Source organism: Nicotiana tomentosiformis, chromosome 3 (genome assembly GCF_000390325.3).
Source record: "Nicotiana tomentosiformis chromosome 3, ASM39032v3, whole genome shotgun sequence".
NCBI lineage: Eukaryota > Viridiplantae > Streptophyta > Magnoliopsida > Solanales > Solanaceae > Nicotiana > Nicotiana tomentosiformis.
Window position 1 is genome coordinate 28,362,854 of NC_090814.1, and position 16,503 is coordinate 28,379,356.

Genomic DNA, 16,503 nt, shown 5'->3' on the forward strand with positions numbered 1-16,503 from the left:
GCATATGCTCACTCTCATCATGTTCCTCCCTTCTTCTTTTTCTCAACTTTCATCTAGCCCTTCTTCTTTTTATCAACATCATTTTTCAGCTTCTCCCCACTTTCTTTTTCACGTTTCGCATCAATTTGGATCGGGGTGAGATTTTCAACACTTTCCCACTTCTCAGAGTTACAACATTCACTGTTTCTTTGGGATTTCTCTCAGTATCAACGGGGAGAGTTCCTGGAGCCCTCTCAGATAATATTGTTGCAATCTGCCCCACTTGTCTCCCCAGGTTTCGAAAAGATGTGCCCAACTCTTTGGTAGCTGCTCCATGGGCGTCCATCCTCTCATCTGTCTTGATAATTAAGGCCTTCATTAGATCCTCTAGACTAGGCTGAATGAACTGTTGAGGCTGAAATTGTTGTCTCTGCTGATTTTGGTATGCTGGAGCTCCTTTTCCCTGCGGTCTAGAGTTATTTTATTGCCATGCATTCGCAGTACCCCCAGGTGAACTCCATGAAAAACTGGGGTGCCTCTGACCCATTGCATTAAAATTATAGTTTCCCACAACATTCACTTCCTCGGTTGAGGCTTGACACTCATGAGTAGGGTGTCCTCTTCCACATATATCACAAGTTGCGTGAGGCTCATTTTGTATCGAGGCTAAGGTCAGCTTTCATATTTATTTAGCCATAGCATCAAGCTATACCTGCACAGATGTATTAGCATCAACTTGGTGAACACCAGTCGATCTTCTTCTTTCAGCACTCTTAGAGGGCCACTGATTTGCATCTTCAGATAACTCATCAAGAATTGTAACTATCTCCTCTGGAGTCTTCTTCATCTAAGGGCCTCCAACTGCATTGCTCAATGTTCTACGCAAGGCCGGTGTCAATCCTTCCCAAAAATCCTGAAGTTGCATCCAGAGTTGAATTCTGCTATGTTGACACTTTCTAACTATCTCCTTAAACCTCTCCCATGCTTCAAAAACAGTTTCAGTCTCTTTGTCGAAGAAAATATGGATATCTCTTTTAATCTTGCCCGTCTTAGCTGAGGAGAAATATTTATCAAGGAATTTTTTGGTCATCTCCTCCCAAGTTCTGATCGATCCACTAGGCAAACTCCGAAGCCACTCCTTAACATCATCTTTAAGTGAAAAGGGGAATGCCCTTAAGTACACTGCATCTTGTGACGCCCTATTGTATTAAAAGGTATTCATAATCTCCTCGATGTCCATTAGATGTGTGTTTGGATTTTCGTTTGGCTTCCTTCTGAAAACACAATAATTCTGAAGGGTTTGAAGCAACCCTTGCTATAACTCGAAATTATTTGCTGCAATTGGAGGTGGTCTAACACTGGATAATCTTTGATTGTAGACCGGTCTAGTATAATCGCCAAGTGGTCTCCCAGGCCTGGGAGCTATATCTCTGAACTGGTCTGTAGTCAAGGGTTGATGTTGATTAAGTCTGTGACCCGTCTCTTCTTCATAGATGTTCTGCGCATCTCTAATAGGTGCTTCCTCAACATCCTGTGCAACTTTTTCTCGTTGTTGGGCTGCCTCTCTTGCAGCCAAATCTATATTATCATCATCGTTTCTAGCCATAGTTTCTTTGGTTGAGGATTGCCCAACCTTTTCTGATGTCTCAGTGAGATTTCTTTCCTTCCTCAGTTGTCGCAGTTGTTTTTCAATTCTGGCTTGTATGGTAGTACTTCCTTCGTAAAAGCTCGAGTCATGCACTAACCTTAACCTATAACCTGCGCACAACCAAAGAACACCAAACGTAAAAGAAAAAAATAAAATAAATTTTGTTTTTCCTGAATTAGCACTACAAACAATTTCAAACACTACTGATTGCCAATCCCCGACAACGACGCCAAAATTTGACGAGCTCGAAACACACACCTAAATTATGCTCGCTAATCAAATATAGAATAGTATAATATCGTATCCACAAGGATTTGATTTAAAAAATATTCTTGTAGTTTCTAGCTTGGTTGCTATCCAAGATAATCAACAATTGAGATTTCTATGATTTCTAACTTCAACTAACTAAAAATCTAAAACTATTGACTAATGACAATTGCAACAAAAGTAAGCAAGAAAGTTATCAATGGGAGAAAATAGGGGTTGATAGGATATGTGCAAGATAATTGTTTGGGATCTAACTCTAGGTAAGTCACTTCTAATATTAAGTGAGTCTCTCGAATTCACTCAATTATTAGTTCAAGCGTTCAACAAAAATTTCTCTCTCGATTAAGTCTGAACCTCACAAGATGAACCAATTTAAGCTCGTGAAGATATGCAAGAATGCGTAGTGGATTGGTCTTTAGGAGAACCTCTCTCGATTATCCTCCTATCTAGGTTTAATCAATGATTCAACTAGCCTCTCTCGATTACTAAGAAGAATTAAAGAACTCACCCAACAATATAATGCAAGGATATCACAAGTTATGCCTCTCTCGATTATATGAACTAGTGAATATTAATGCAACAATTAAATCATCCAAAAACGCTTCAATACATAAAACTAGAGTTATAATCCACAAACAATCACCAATACACAAAATCCATCAAACCTTAAAGAGAACTACTCCATAGATATGGAGCAATTCATCACAAATTAAATTAAATTATAGGAAAACATAAATTCCATCCAAACTCAGCTCTTAAGTGAGGAAGGAATGATGGAATCCTTGTGCTCGTGTTCTTCCAACTCTTCCTTAGCTTCCTTAGGTCGAATATGTGTCAAAAATCCAGAAAATAATATTTTCCTATATATTTATACTAAGTAGGGTCGGGTCTAGATGAAATCACCTTCTCCTAGCCAAAATTGGATTTTTACTCTGTAAATATTGCACAGGCGTGCCGCATGGGACGACGCGCCATACAGGGCATTAGTGGGGAAATTAAGAGAGCTAATCTTGACAGGCAGCAGAGATTTGTACAGCCGCGGTGCCCCACGCGCCGCGACAGTGAAGATTTCTTAGAGTACAGATTTTTCGTGTGTTTTGATGTCCAGACTTGGTCCTCGACCTCCGAACACGATCCCGACTTAATCCCTTGGGTTTTTACTCAGACTTCAAAGCTCCAAATAGCTCGAATTCTTTCCATAACATCTACATAGCTCGGAATCCCTCCTACAAGGCATAAAACACACAATAAGTGCAAAATACTACCAATTAAAGCTCAACACAAGTAAAGTGTATTGAATTAGAGTTCAATAAGCGACAAAAATGCGCAATTATAACTTATCATCAATATAATTAGAGGTCCGCATTTTATTTGTCTAAACTTAAAACAAAAATCACGTACTCTTTCAACTTTATTTGTCACACTTTTCTTTTTAATTTGTTCAAAAAAGAATAATATATTTTTTTTTCCAGAAAATATTCAGTTTTAGCATCTTATAAATTTTACTTTTGACGACGTGACTTATTGAGACCTTCACTTTCATTTCTTTAAAATGATAAGACATATGAAACTCTCACCAACACTTATTTAAAAGGATACTTTTAAAACTTTGAATATATCTGACTCGCCTAAGTTTTCTATAATTCCTTAAACTCTACGATTACATAAAATAAAACGGAAAAAATATATAAAATTATTTGTTTCGACGTCACGTATAGATGCCAGAGAAAGAAAAACCTTTTATTTCAAACCAATTGATTGTGTGAAATGGAAAAGATCTCATTTGGCCATAAATAATAAGTATTTCAGTATTTGCGGATACTAGTTTGGCCATTAATATTTACAAATATGAATAAAATATTTAAAAACTTGTATAAAAAATATTTTAAGTGAAATAATAGTTTTCACACCATTTTCAAACTTTTTTCTAAATGACTTATTAGTATCTGCGCAGGGGCGCATTCATTAATTAAAAGGAAGAAATTTTCCCGTGACTCATTAGCAAGTCTTGTAAATCTGCGGCCCGTTTAGCCAAGCTTCTGATATCGGCTTATTTTGAGAAGTATTTTTTTCAAAAGTATTTTTCAAACAAAATACTTTTAGTGAGAATCAGTTTGTGTTTGTCTAATTAATTTATAAAGTACTTTTGAACAGTAATTAGTATTTGGCCAAGCTTTTGAAAATCACTTCTAAGTGTATTTTTTTAAAAAGTACTTCTCAGAAAAGTAATTTTTAAAAAAAATTATATTTTTTTACTTCTCAAAATTTGATTCTGCATTCTTTTCAAAAGTATTTTTTTTTTTTTTTTGCTTCTAAAATGTTTCAGGTCAATTTTTGGCCCAGAGCACTTTTGACCCAAAATAAAAATATATTTGCCAAACAGGCTAGTGCTTCTTCGTCTGTTTCTTGATTTCCCACTCGTACTCGTGTTAAAGGAAAGATAAAAACGCCAAGGGAAAGCGTAGAATACTGAAACCGCTTGACACATTCACATACTAGAAACTAGAATATTCCCCGTAATTTTAGTAGCTTATACCCATAATCTGGTAGATTAACACTTCCCAAAATCGCATATATATAGGCGAGGGAATGATATAAGAAGATGGTACCGTCACTAGTGTTAAACAGAGAGTTCTTGCTGAGTCGAGTTGAAGCTTAATTGGGTTCTTGGTGTACAGAACAAAAATGGGTGTGCGAAGAACAAGTTTTCTTGGGTGTTTTATTCTTGCAGTTTTGGGTTTGATTATCAGTGCCCCCATTTTATGCAGAGGTGGAACTACAAGCAGTTTTGTTAGGAAAGTTGAGAAGACCATTGATATGCCTATGGACAGTGATGTCTTTAGTGTGCCTCCTGGCTATAATGCACCTCAACAGGTTATTTCAATGTCTCCATCTCTTTGCGTTTTTCATGTCTAGTACTTTTCACTTAGTTCTTTTGATGAATACTTTCTCTGCTTTCCCTTGTTGTACGTACATGGAAGGTTTGTAAAGGCGGATCTATTATATTTTAAATAAGTGAATACGGAATATAATTGCATCCTCTCATCATTAAAATCAACGGGTACGAACTTGGTGAGTACGGAATATATCAATCTCTTTGCAACCAATGAGGAACAAAATTGGTTCACAACAATCGCCCTCGCTTGAGAACCAACGATGTTATTGGTCAAGGCTGGCACCACTTCTTGGATCCAAGCCACCACTCTTGGCACTCACCTTCCCAGTTAGTCACAGCTGACATCTCCTCCCCCCCCCCCCCCCCCCTCCTTTTTGGGTGCCAGTTGGTTACGGCTGGCACCTTTCCTTAGGTCCAGGCCACCTCTCCGAGTCAACCTTCTTTGATACCATTGTTATAGATTGAACGGGAGCCAGTTGGTTACAATTGGTTTGCAACAATGTCCGTATTTGAGTCGAAGGCAGGTTTCCGGAGCTTGTTGCAAATAAGCTACTCCCCCCTGAAGATTTGAGTTAGAGCTTGCTATGAGCCGTTGAAAGCTGGAAATGCATTTTTCATGTTTGCCTGTGTTAGGATGGGGAACTCGGGTAGTGCATAATTTAGCCAAACAACGGTATAATGACAATAATCAAGACAATGGAAGTTGATAACGACAATTAAAGCATATAGAGAAGACACAAATTTAACGTGGTTCGGTCAAAGTGACCTACGTCCACAAGCGGAGAGGAGCAATTTTACTATACCAATAAGAGTACAAAAAGAGAGTACAAAATTAGAGTAAATACTCTAATTAATCCCAAAAACCTTAAGAAAATAACCTCACAAGATCACTCCAAAAAAATGGTTCACACAAGTGCTTTCTAACACACAACTCTAATACAAAAACACTCTTAATAAAGGAGGAAAGGAAGAAACAAGAAATGAAGACTCAAGTCTTGTTGGTGTGTCTAAAATGAACTAATGGCCTTCCCTTTTATAGGCAAAAAAGTCTTGGCCTCTTAGGTGTAAAATAAGAGATACAACTTGTGCAAATAATGCCCACCACACAATGCAATATTTTTGGGTCCCAAAGAATATTGCCAACAAAGGGTACACTTTGCAAAGATGCTTATGCTTATGTGAGATGGACTCCATTAGCCAAAATATTGGCCATAATTACAAAGACCTTGGCCTAATTTTGGCTGATATAGTAAATTTGTTCTACCTTCTCCGCAAAAACCCTAATGGGCATATGTCAAAATTTAATGCCATCAAAATCAGACAAGTTGTCTGATACCGAAACTGTAGTAGGGCCTATAACAGTGGATCCTAATAAAGTATACAACGAACCAGATCTGTGTGCTTTCATGATCACGAGCACCATGAGAAACTTTTAGAATTCCACCTTCACTTGTGTACTTGCACCCAAGAGATTCTAGAGTGCCCAAAGAGATGAGATTTTTCTTCAAGTCAGGAACCTGTCTAACATCAGTGAGAATTTTCACCACACCATCGTGCATTTTGATTCAGACTGTACCTTTTCCAAAAATTTGTAGGCAGCATTGTTGCCCATCAAGACAACTCCACATCCAATAGATTCATATGTGGTAAATAAATCCCGATTGAGACACATATGATAAGAACAACCCGAATCTAAAATCTACTCATTGTTAGATTTGAAACTATTATTAGTTGCTAAAGAAGCAGTTCCCTCAGTCTCATCAGTAGCTACACTTGCTTCAGCAGTATCAGTATTTTTGTGCTCAATTTCCTTTTCTTATACTTTTCTTTATTTTTCAGCTTATAGCATTCAGAGATAATGTTACCTTTCTTATGACAATAGCGACACTCTAAATTATTGTATCTGGATATGAAGTCGGATTTGCCCCTAACAAACAAGCCAACTTCCGCTTGAGTTCCACTAGCTTCCCCAGTAATATCACTATCTATCTGTTATTTTGATTTTAAGATTGATTTAATATCCTTATAAGAGATATTATTCTTTGCATAAAGCATAGTATCTCTTATATGCTTAAAAGATTGTGGTAGAGAACAAAGCAGTAACACGGCTTGATCCTCATCTTTAATTTCAGCATCTATATTACTCAAATCCATAAGAATGGAATCAAAAGTGTCAAGATGAGAGAGAATAGAGGTAGCTTCACCCATACGAATTGTATAAAGCTTCTGCTTCAAGTAAAGTCTATTTTCCACTCTTCATATATAAGGTTTTCAATTTTTCCTACATGCCTTTGGCTGTGGTTTCTACAATAACTTCACGTAAAACCTCATTTGAGAGATTTAAGATGATACCTGATTTTGCCTTTTTATCTATGATGACAAACTGCTCGTTCGTCATTTTATCCGGCTTCTTCTCCTTTCCTTGCAACGCCAAGTCTAAGCCATCCTGAATTAGAATAGCTTCCATCTTTAATTGCCACATTCCGAAGTTTGCAATTCGGTCAAATTTCTCAACATAAGTCTTTGTTAAAGTCATATTGGCTACTGAAACAAACCCGGTTAGATCCGGCTCTGATACCAATTTGTTAGGATCGGAAACTCGGGTAGTGTAGAATTTAGCCAAACAACGGTATAATGATAATAACAAAGACAATGAAAGTTGATAACAACGGCAATTAAAGTATATAGAAAAGACACAAATTTAACGTGGTTCGGTCAAAGTGACCTACGTCCATGAGCAGAGAGGAGCAATTTCACTATACCAATAAGAGTACAAAAAGAGAGTTCAAAATTAGAGTAAGTACTCTAATTAATCTTAAAAACCCTAAGAGAATAATCTCACAAGATCACTCTAAAGAAATGGTTCACACAAGTGCTTCTTAACACTCAACTCTCATACAAAAACACTCTTAATAAAGGAGGAAAGGAAGAAACAGGAAATGAAGACTCAAGTCTTGTTGGTGTGTCTAAAATGAACTAATGGTCTTCCCTTTTATAGCCAAAAAGGTCTTGGCCTCTTAGGTGTAAAAGAAGAGATACAAATTGTGCAAATGATGTCCACCACACAATGCAATATTTTTGGGTCACAAAGAATATTGCCAACAAAGTGTACACTTTGCAAAGATGCTTATGATTATGTGAGATGGACTCCGTTAGATGCTTATGCTTATGCCTACTTAATTAAATGGATTGGCAATGCCATTTTTCTATTATATTTGCTGGTGTTGCTAGCTTTTTATTTCCTTCTTATTAATGGAATTTAGTACTTATTTTATATTGTTTTTGTTGGGTTATTTTTTTAAGGTTCACATAACACAAGGTGATCATGTGGGGAAAGCAATGATTGTCTCATGGGTGACAATGGATGAACCTGGTTCAAGTACAGTTTTATACTGGAGTAACAACAGCAAGCAAAAGAATAAGGCCACGGGAGCTGTTACTACCTACAGATTCTACAATTATACTTCTGGTTACATCCACCACTGCATTATTAAGCATTTGAAGGTGAATCAAACCTTCTTTCTTTCTTCCAATCTTAGGGAATAACTTTGGTTTCTACATTTAGTTATTCTCCATTGGCGCATCGTGCATTGTTATATAGCATACATCATATCTACCTTTTGTAACGGTATAAACACAACATTTTGCAGTTCAATACCAAATATTACTATGAGGTGGGGATCGGTCATAACCCAAGAACCTTTTGGTTTGTGACTCCTCCACAAGTTGGTCCTGATGTTCCTTATACTTTTGGACTTATAGGTAACCATTTCAACCAAACTGTTGCTGTACAATTTAATTCTTTTTGAGCTAATTATGTTAGCACTGCAATTTCGGCTTCTTTTAATCCTTCAGTGGAGATTTTGAGGTTCACTGTGCTTTCTCAAGGGTACTAAAATGAGGGAGAAGCATATAATATGATCTATACTCGGTATCTAGGATTGAGTGATAGTACTAAATTAACTTTAGTTCATCGTTAACCACAATAAATGAACTTTGTTACATGAGTATTATTCACAAACTATGCTTCAAAATCCAAAACCTGAACCTGGTTTAGTATCAATTTCATTGTGCATTGATAGTTCATGGAAAAATGATAAGGACAAAAAAAGAGGTTCAACCATGTAACAAAAAAAGAACTTTGTTACTACCATTTCTATGGCTTTTTCCCAATCTAAGCTGCATTTATCTTACAGGGGATCTTGGTCAGAGTTTTGATTCAAATAGGACACTCACACATTATGAATTAAATCCAATCAAGGGGCAGACAGTGTTGTTTGTTGGCGACTTATCTTATGCAGATAACTATCCTAATCATGACAACACAAGATGGGATACATGGGGAAGGTTTGTAGAGAGAAGTGTTGCTTATCAACCTTGGATCTGGACGACAGGGAATCATGAGATAGATTTTGCTCCTGAAATTGTAAGTCATGCAAATTCAATTTTCTTTAACTTGAAGTGGATTTCAGGTGCTTTTATCATTCTCCAGCCTTTGGTTTTCAGCTGAGTAATAATATGTTACTGACAAGAAACTGCTTATGTGAGCATATTGACAAATTTTAATGCATTTCTGGACCTTGGGCATGTTGTAGTTCAAAAGGAAATACACAACAACTGTTAGTACCATGCATTCTACACTCTTCACAAAATCACTAGGTTGTCTTAACCAGCGTTAGCTCTTCTACTTCTAGTTTTAGTAGATTCGAGTAAGTCACACCAGCTTAATCTTGCACACTCAACAACAACAAACCCATTGTAGTCCCACAAGTGGGGTCTGGGGAGGGTAGATGTACGCAGACCTTACCCCTGTCTTTCAAAAGGCAGAGAAGGCTGTTTTCGATAGACCCTCGGCTCAGGAAGAACAAAGATAAACATATAAATAAATAAAAAATAAAAATAAAAATAAGTCACTGAAACAAATTTAAAACTCTTGTCCAACAACCCTACTACAATTTCCCGGAACAGCAACAACTAGTTTTATTAGCAACAAACACCTGATTATCTTCCCTGACACGCAGATTCTGGCCAGTTGGATCCAGCAAGTCGTTGATAACCTCGTTAATATTGCACACTCAACAACGATAAAATATTTAGGACTGATGACAGGAAAAAAAGCAGCCTTGCTTTCAAGGGAACTAAATATGGTGAACTAGTTAATAAAATGAAATCAACTGAAAATATGGTGTTGTTCTGCCACTGTTTTAAACTCTACTCTTGGACGTTTTACCTTTATGATTTTACAGGGAAATTCTAACAAACATGTTGGTGACTTTTCTGCAGGGGGAGACAAAACCATTTAAGCCCTATACTCATCGATATCGTGTCCCTTATAAATCATCAAACAGTACAGCTCCCTTTTGGTATTCAATCAAGAGAGCATCAGCATACATCATAGTTTTGTCCTCATATTCAGCTTATGGTAAGAGTATTGACATTTCACAGATTATTGTCGTACATACTTATGAACAGTGCAATGTCTGTTTACTTTAGCTATTTAAGATTCTATGGCTGATTATGGTGTTGGAAGATATCTTTCGGTAACATGTTGCATTTAGGACTTGAGTCCTTCAGTGATGAGTCACTTGGTCCCTTTTCCTTCTATAGTACAGACATTGTTATATTTGGCCAGAAAATATATTCAAGGTCTTGTGCCTTTTCACTCTTGAAGAATTATTTTTCTAACATGAGTCCAGGAAGTAGGTCTTTTATAAGATTAAATGAGTGGTGTTATTTTAGCATTTTAGTGAGGTCATAATTTTTGTTAACATTCTGCTTTGGTTCCTAAAAAGTACGAGTTCATTTCCTTTTAATAGCAGAAGCAATTAAATATCCAATTCTTTTATATGAAGTTTTCTTCGTCTTCTCGATTATAGGCATGTACACTCCACAATATCAATGGCTTTATGAAGAGCTACCGAAAGTTAACAGGAGCGAGACACCATGGCTGATTGTTCTATTGCATTCTCCGTGGTATAACAGCTACAATTATCACTATATGGAAGGGGAGACCATGAGAGTAATGTATGAGCCATGGTTTGTGCAGTACAAAGTTGATGTTGTTTTTGCAGGTCATGTTCATGCTTATGAGAGATCGGTATGTCATGCTCCAATATTATGCAGCTAAAGTCATAGTGATATCTGTCATACAAAAGGATTACTTTGTTTTGTTTTTTCAGGAACGTGTATCCAATGTGGCTTACAACATTGTTAATGGAAAATGCACTCCAGTTCGTGATCAGTCTGCCCCTATATACATAACAATTGGTGATGGTGGAAATATTGAAGGCCTAGCCAATAAGTAAGATTGATCCAACTCGATTCCCCTCATTCTTTAATGTAATCTTGAACATTGAGATATTCATATAATGCATAGACTAGATACGCGGTACACTGAACACCAACTGACAACCGAAAAAAGAAATTCTTGCAACTACAAAAACTACGAGCAAACGGTTTTCATCTGTTCTAGTTGCATCAGTGACAGATTACTGATAGTCATTTTTTTAACACTTTTTTCAGCATGACAGAGCCACAGCCAGAGTACTCTGCATTTCGAGAGCCTAGTTTTGGTCATGCTACTCTTGATATCAAGAATAGAACTCATGCTTATTATAGTTGGCATCGTAATCAAGAAGGATATGCTGTGGAAGCTGATAAGTTGTGGCTTTATAATCGTTTTTGGCATCCAGTTGATGATTCTACAACAGCCAAATCATGATCCTCCTGTAAAGGAGTAGTTTTTTCTTTCTTTCTTTCTTTTTTTCCTGCCTTGTGTAATTCTAATTCTGGATTTGTAGTCAATAATGTTTCTTAGTTACCGATGTCATGCAATCACCCATTGAAATCAGCTCCAAGTTAGTCATGTTCTTCTTTTTATAGTCTAGTCAACTCCTTGGTATTCCTCCATTCAAAAAGGAATGACACTGGTATTGTTTCATGAGTCAAGTAATTTTTTTTCTTTGTCTATAATATATTCAAACTTTGAAGATAATTTTAACGAATTATAAAATTATTATTTATAATACTTTCATGTAATCTCTAAATCTTTAATCTAATCTTACAAAATTCAACTTGTTACCTCTTAATCTGAACTTTGCCAACGAATAAAATTTCAATTACACAAGATACTATTTTTTAGTAGGCTTTTTTCTGGAAAAAGAATAGAAGATACATTTTAGGAAAACACATGAATTTATTGTGTGAGACATTTATATACCCTGAAATAAAGATGGCTACCAAAGTTTCGAATGCTTAAGGTAGTAAAATCAACAACAATCAATGAATAAGCCGTATCTTATGAATCTTCACATTCCATTTCACTCTAATTAGACCCATATCATTCCAATTTTCAAAATATTAGGTTATCTAATGGAAAATTCTGCCCTATTAGCCCGGGGTGTTGAGTTGAGCATGAAATTATGCTTTGATGATTAACAAACCGTATTTAAGAATCAGGTTTCATGAACATGTTACTATGCTACTGAATTAGTGTACAAATATGTTATGTTGTCAATGAAGGAACCAGGTCCCTTGAAGCAGATGTCTAAAGAATATGTGCTTAAAGCTTCATTGTCACGACCCAAAATCCAACTAGTCGTTATGATACCTAACCCAACCCGCTAGGTAAGCCAGTCAACAAATAACCAAGTCAATGAGATTTATTAAGAGAAGAAGTGATAATACAACTGCTTTTATACAAAGAATTTTCTAAGGACTGGTAGTACAAATCATGAGTTTCTACGATTTAGATTTTTACAAGGCTGCACTGAAATAATTACAACATCTCTTTGAAATGTAAATGAGCAAAATTTAAATCTAATGCTACCAAGGACAAGTGATAGCCATAACTGGAATGCAGGTACATTTTGAAATTCAGCTCCCGCCGTACACAACAACATCAACATCCAACATCTACACGCAAGGTGCAGAAGTGTAGTATGAGTACAACCGACCCCATATACTCAATAAGTAACAAACATAACCTTAGGTTGAAAGTAGTGACAAGCTGAAACAAAGGTCGGAGTCCAACACCAATATCCAACAGCAGTTCATAATAACATAATAAAAGTGTTGAAAGAAACATCTCAGAGATAAATGCTCAGCTCGTTAGCAGTTCCGGAAAATAGGCATGCTTTTCAAAGATGTCAGTAAAACTCAGTTCTTTTCACCAAATCACTAGAGATATGAGTAAGTCTGAAAACTGTAATTTTTCGCAAAAATCTTTCAACAATAATTAAGATGTTTCATTTTCAGGTAGCATGAGGAAATTATATCTCTATACCTACATGTCAATATGCAAGTGAAATCATTAATGTCACCAAAACCGGGTAGCATGAGGAAATGCATCTTTATGCCTGTATCTCAAGTACGCATGTCACATGCAATGCACCTCAGTTATGAACTCATGTACTAACACTCACAGAGTACTCAATCTCACTGTCTCACACTCCCACTCGTTACGCTCAATCGCTCAACACGCCCAATCACTCAGTACTGCACAAGGCAGATACAACCCAAACGCTAATATAACCTGCTGCGGCGTGCAGCCTGATCCACATATAGCCCTAAGGCCTATTGCGATGCACAACCCGATCCTCATATAGCCGTAAGGCCTGTTGCGGCGTGCAACTCGATCAACATATATATAGCCATAAGGCTTGTTGCGGCGTGCAACCCGATCCATACATATATATAGCCATAAGGCTTGTTGTGGCGTGCAATCCGATCCACATATATATAGCCATAAGGCTTGTTACGGCGTGCAATTCGATCCACACATATCAATAATACCTGCTGCGGTATGCAACCCGATCCCATCGATATCACTCACAATCCGGCCCTCAGGTCCCAACTCAGGCATCAATCTCTTCAGTCTCTCGGGCTCACAAATCTCATGCCACTCAGCCCAAATATTGATAACAACATGATGTGCCAACAAATGATAACAGAGACTAAGATATGATATGTAAATGAATAAATATGACTAAGTATGTCAATGTAATTTAAGCAAATATCTCAACAATATAAATGACCTCAGTGGGTCCCAACCTGATAAGCATATAGCCTAGACATGGTTTCTAATATGGATTACAGCTCAATTACTCTAGCACGTAGAGATTTCATGAATACAAATAATATTAGGTAACTACACAATACCCCAGAAATAGCTGAGTTATAATTCACACGGTGCACGCCCACACGCCCGTCACCTAGCATGTGCTTCACCTCAACACCAAACACATATCACATATATTTAGGGGTTCATATACTCAGCACTAAGTTTAGAAGTGTTACTTACCTCAGACAAACCAAATCCAATACCGAGCAATCCAAACAATACTCCAAAAAATGCCATTCCCCGCGCACCGACCTCCGAACAGCTCGAAACTAGCCAAAAGCAACTCAAATACATCAAATAAAGCCTAAGGAAATAATTCCAAATGATAAAGGTCGAATCTTTAATCAAAACCCTGAAGTCAACCAAAACGTCAAACCCCGAGCCCGTATCTTGGAACCCGACAGAACTCACAAAATCCGATAACACATTCATTTACGAGTTTAACCATACAAGTTTCATTCAAATCCGACTCCGAATCGATGTCTAAAACTCGAAAATTCACTCTATAAAACTTTAGACAACCCCCTCCCCCAATTTCTCTCTTGAAATTCCCAATCAAATGCCAAAAACAAAGACAAATTCATGAAATAAAATCAAAACCGAGTAGAGAACACTTACCCCAATCCATATGGTGAAAATCGCCTCAAATATCGCTTCAATCCGAGCTCCATAGCTCCAAATATGCAAAAATGCCCGAAACATCCAAAATAGAGTGCTTTATAATCACTAGGCGAATTAGTGAATGGAGATCGTGGTAATACCCTCGCGATCGTGAAGAAGGAAAAACACTGCCCAGAAAACACCTTACGCAATCGCGCACAAAGCTTCTCTAACGCGAAGAACAACAACACTGCCTCCAACAAATACCCTATGCGATCACGAATTAACTCTTGCGAATGCGAAGAACACAGGCGCCCACACTCCGCGATTGGGCCCAGTATTACGTGAACGCGTTGAAGAATCTTCCAATTCCAGCTCTCAGCTCAGCCCTATGCGAATGCGATACCCACTGTGCGAACGCGTATAGTCTTCAACACCAGGCTACGTGATCGCGTCTGTCCAATCACGATTGCGAATAAGAAACGACCCATCTCCATATTTTCCTCTACGAGATCGCATCTCCTAATCCGCGATCACGTAGAACAATCGAGGCACCAATAACTAGAACACACCAGCAATGGAAACATGAAGCAAAATAGCCCGAAATCAATCTGAAACATGCCCGAACCCCTCGGGACCACGTCTGAACATCTCAACAAGTCTCGTAACATAACACAAACCTACTAGAGGCCTCAAATCACACATAACAATATCAAAACGATGAATCGCACCTCGAATCAAACTTAAATGAACTTTGAACCTTCAATTTCCAAAACTCGCGCCGAAATATATCAAATCAATCCGGAATGAACCCAAATTTTGCACACAAGTCTCAAATAACGTAACGAAGCTATTCTAATTCTCGGAACCACAATCGGAATATGATATCCTCAAAGTCAATTCTCGGTCAAACTTATGAACTTTCCAAACTTTCATATTTCCAACTTTCGCTAATTAGTGCCGAAACCTTCTAGAAATATCCAAATGCAAATCCGGGCATACACCCGAGTCCAAAATTACCAACCGGACCTAACGGAACCATCAAAACTCCGTTCTGCGATTAAATTCATGAAAGTCAAACTTGATCAACCCTTTCAACTTTAAACTTCAAACATGAAATTCATCCTTCCAAAAAATAACCTGAAAACTGCAACCGACGATTCACACAAGTCATAATACATCAAACGGAGCTACTTATGCCCTCAAACCACCGAGTGAAGTATAAATGCTCGAGACGATCGGCCGGGTCGTTACATTCTCCCCCACTTAAACATGCGTTCATCCTCGAACGTGCGAAGAGTTGTTCCTAAGCCGTCAAATCACTGTGTAACCTTACCATACCTACTCGGGGGTGATCCCACGTTACCCTACTCCATATAGACCCGACAACACAACATAACAGAAGATCATTACTTCGACCTTAGCTCGTAAACCTTGATTCACTCAATCACTCAGTACTGCACAGGGCAGATACAACCCAAACCCTAATATAACCTGCTGTGGCATGCAACCCCATCCACATATAGCCCTAAGGCTTGTTGTGGTGCGCAACCCAATCCTCATATAGCCGTAAGGCTAGTTGCAGCATGTAACTCGATCCACATATATATAGCCATAAGGCTTATTGCGGCACGCAACCCGACCCACACCCCACCCACCCCCCACACATTATATATAGCTATAAGGCTTGTTGCGGCGTGCAATCCGATCCACATTTATATAGCCATAAGGCTTGTTGTGACGTACAATCCGATCCACACATATCAATAATACCTACTGCGGCGTGCAACTCGATCCCATCGATATCGCTCACAATCTGGTCCTCAGGCCCCAACTTAGTCATCAATCTCTCCAGTCTCTCGGGCTCACAAATCTCATGCTACTCAGCCCAAATAATAATAACAACATGATGTGCCAACAAATGATAACATACACTAAGATATTATTTATAAATCAATGGATATGACTGAGTATGTAAATGTAATTTAAGTA

The 16,503-nt window shown here is 37.7% G+C and overlaps 1 protein-coding gene across 1 annotated transcript; it reads left to right on the forward strand.

The window, feature by feature from the left end:
* The first annotated feature begins 4,435 nt into the window (after positions 1 to 4,435).
* On the forward strand, positions 4,436 to 11,738 carry LOC104104365 (purple acid phosphatase 2-like). The gene is made up of 8 exons (XM_009612429.4): positions 4,436 to 4,768; positions 8,094 to 8,294; positions 8,441 to 8,552; positions 8,987 to 9,216; positions 10,074 to 10,212; positions 10,667 to 10,887; positions 10,970 to 11,091; positions 11,313 to 11,738. The coding sequence occupies exons 1-8, from the start codon at positions 4,580 to 4,582 to the stop codon at positions 11,509 to 11,511; spliced, it is 1,413 nt and encodes a 470-aa protein (XP_009610724.1). The 5' UTR covers positions 4,436 to 4,579; the 3' UTR covers positions 11,512 to 11,738.
* Positions 11,739 to 16,503: the final 4,765 nt, after the last annotated feature.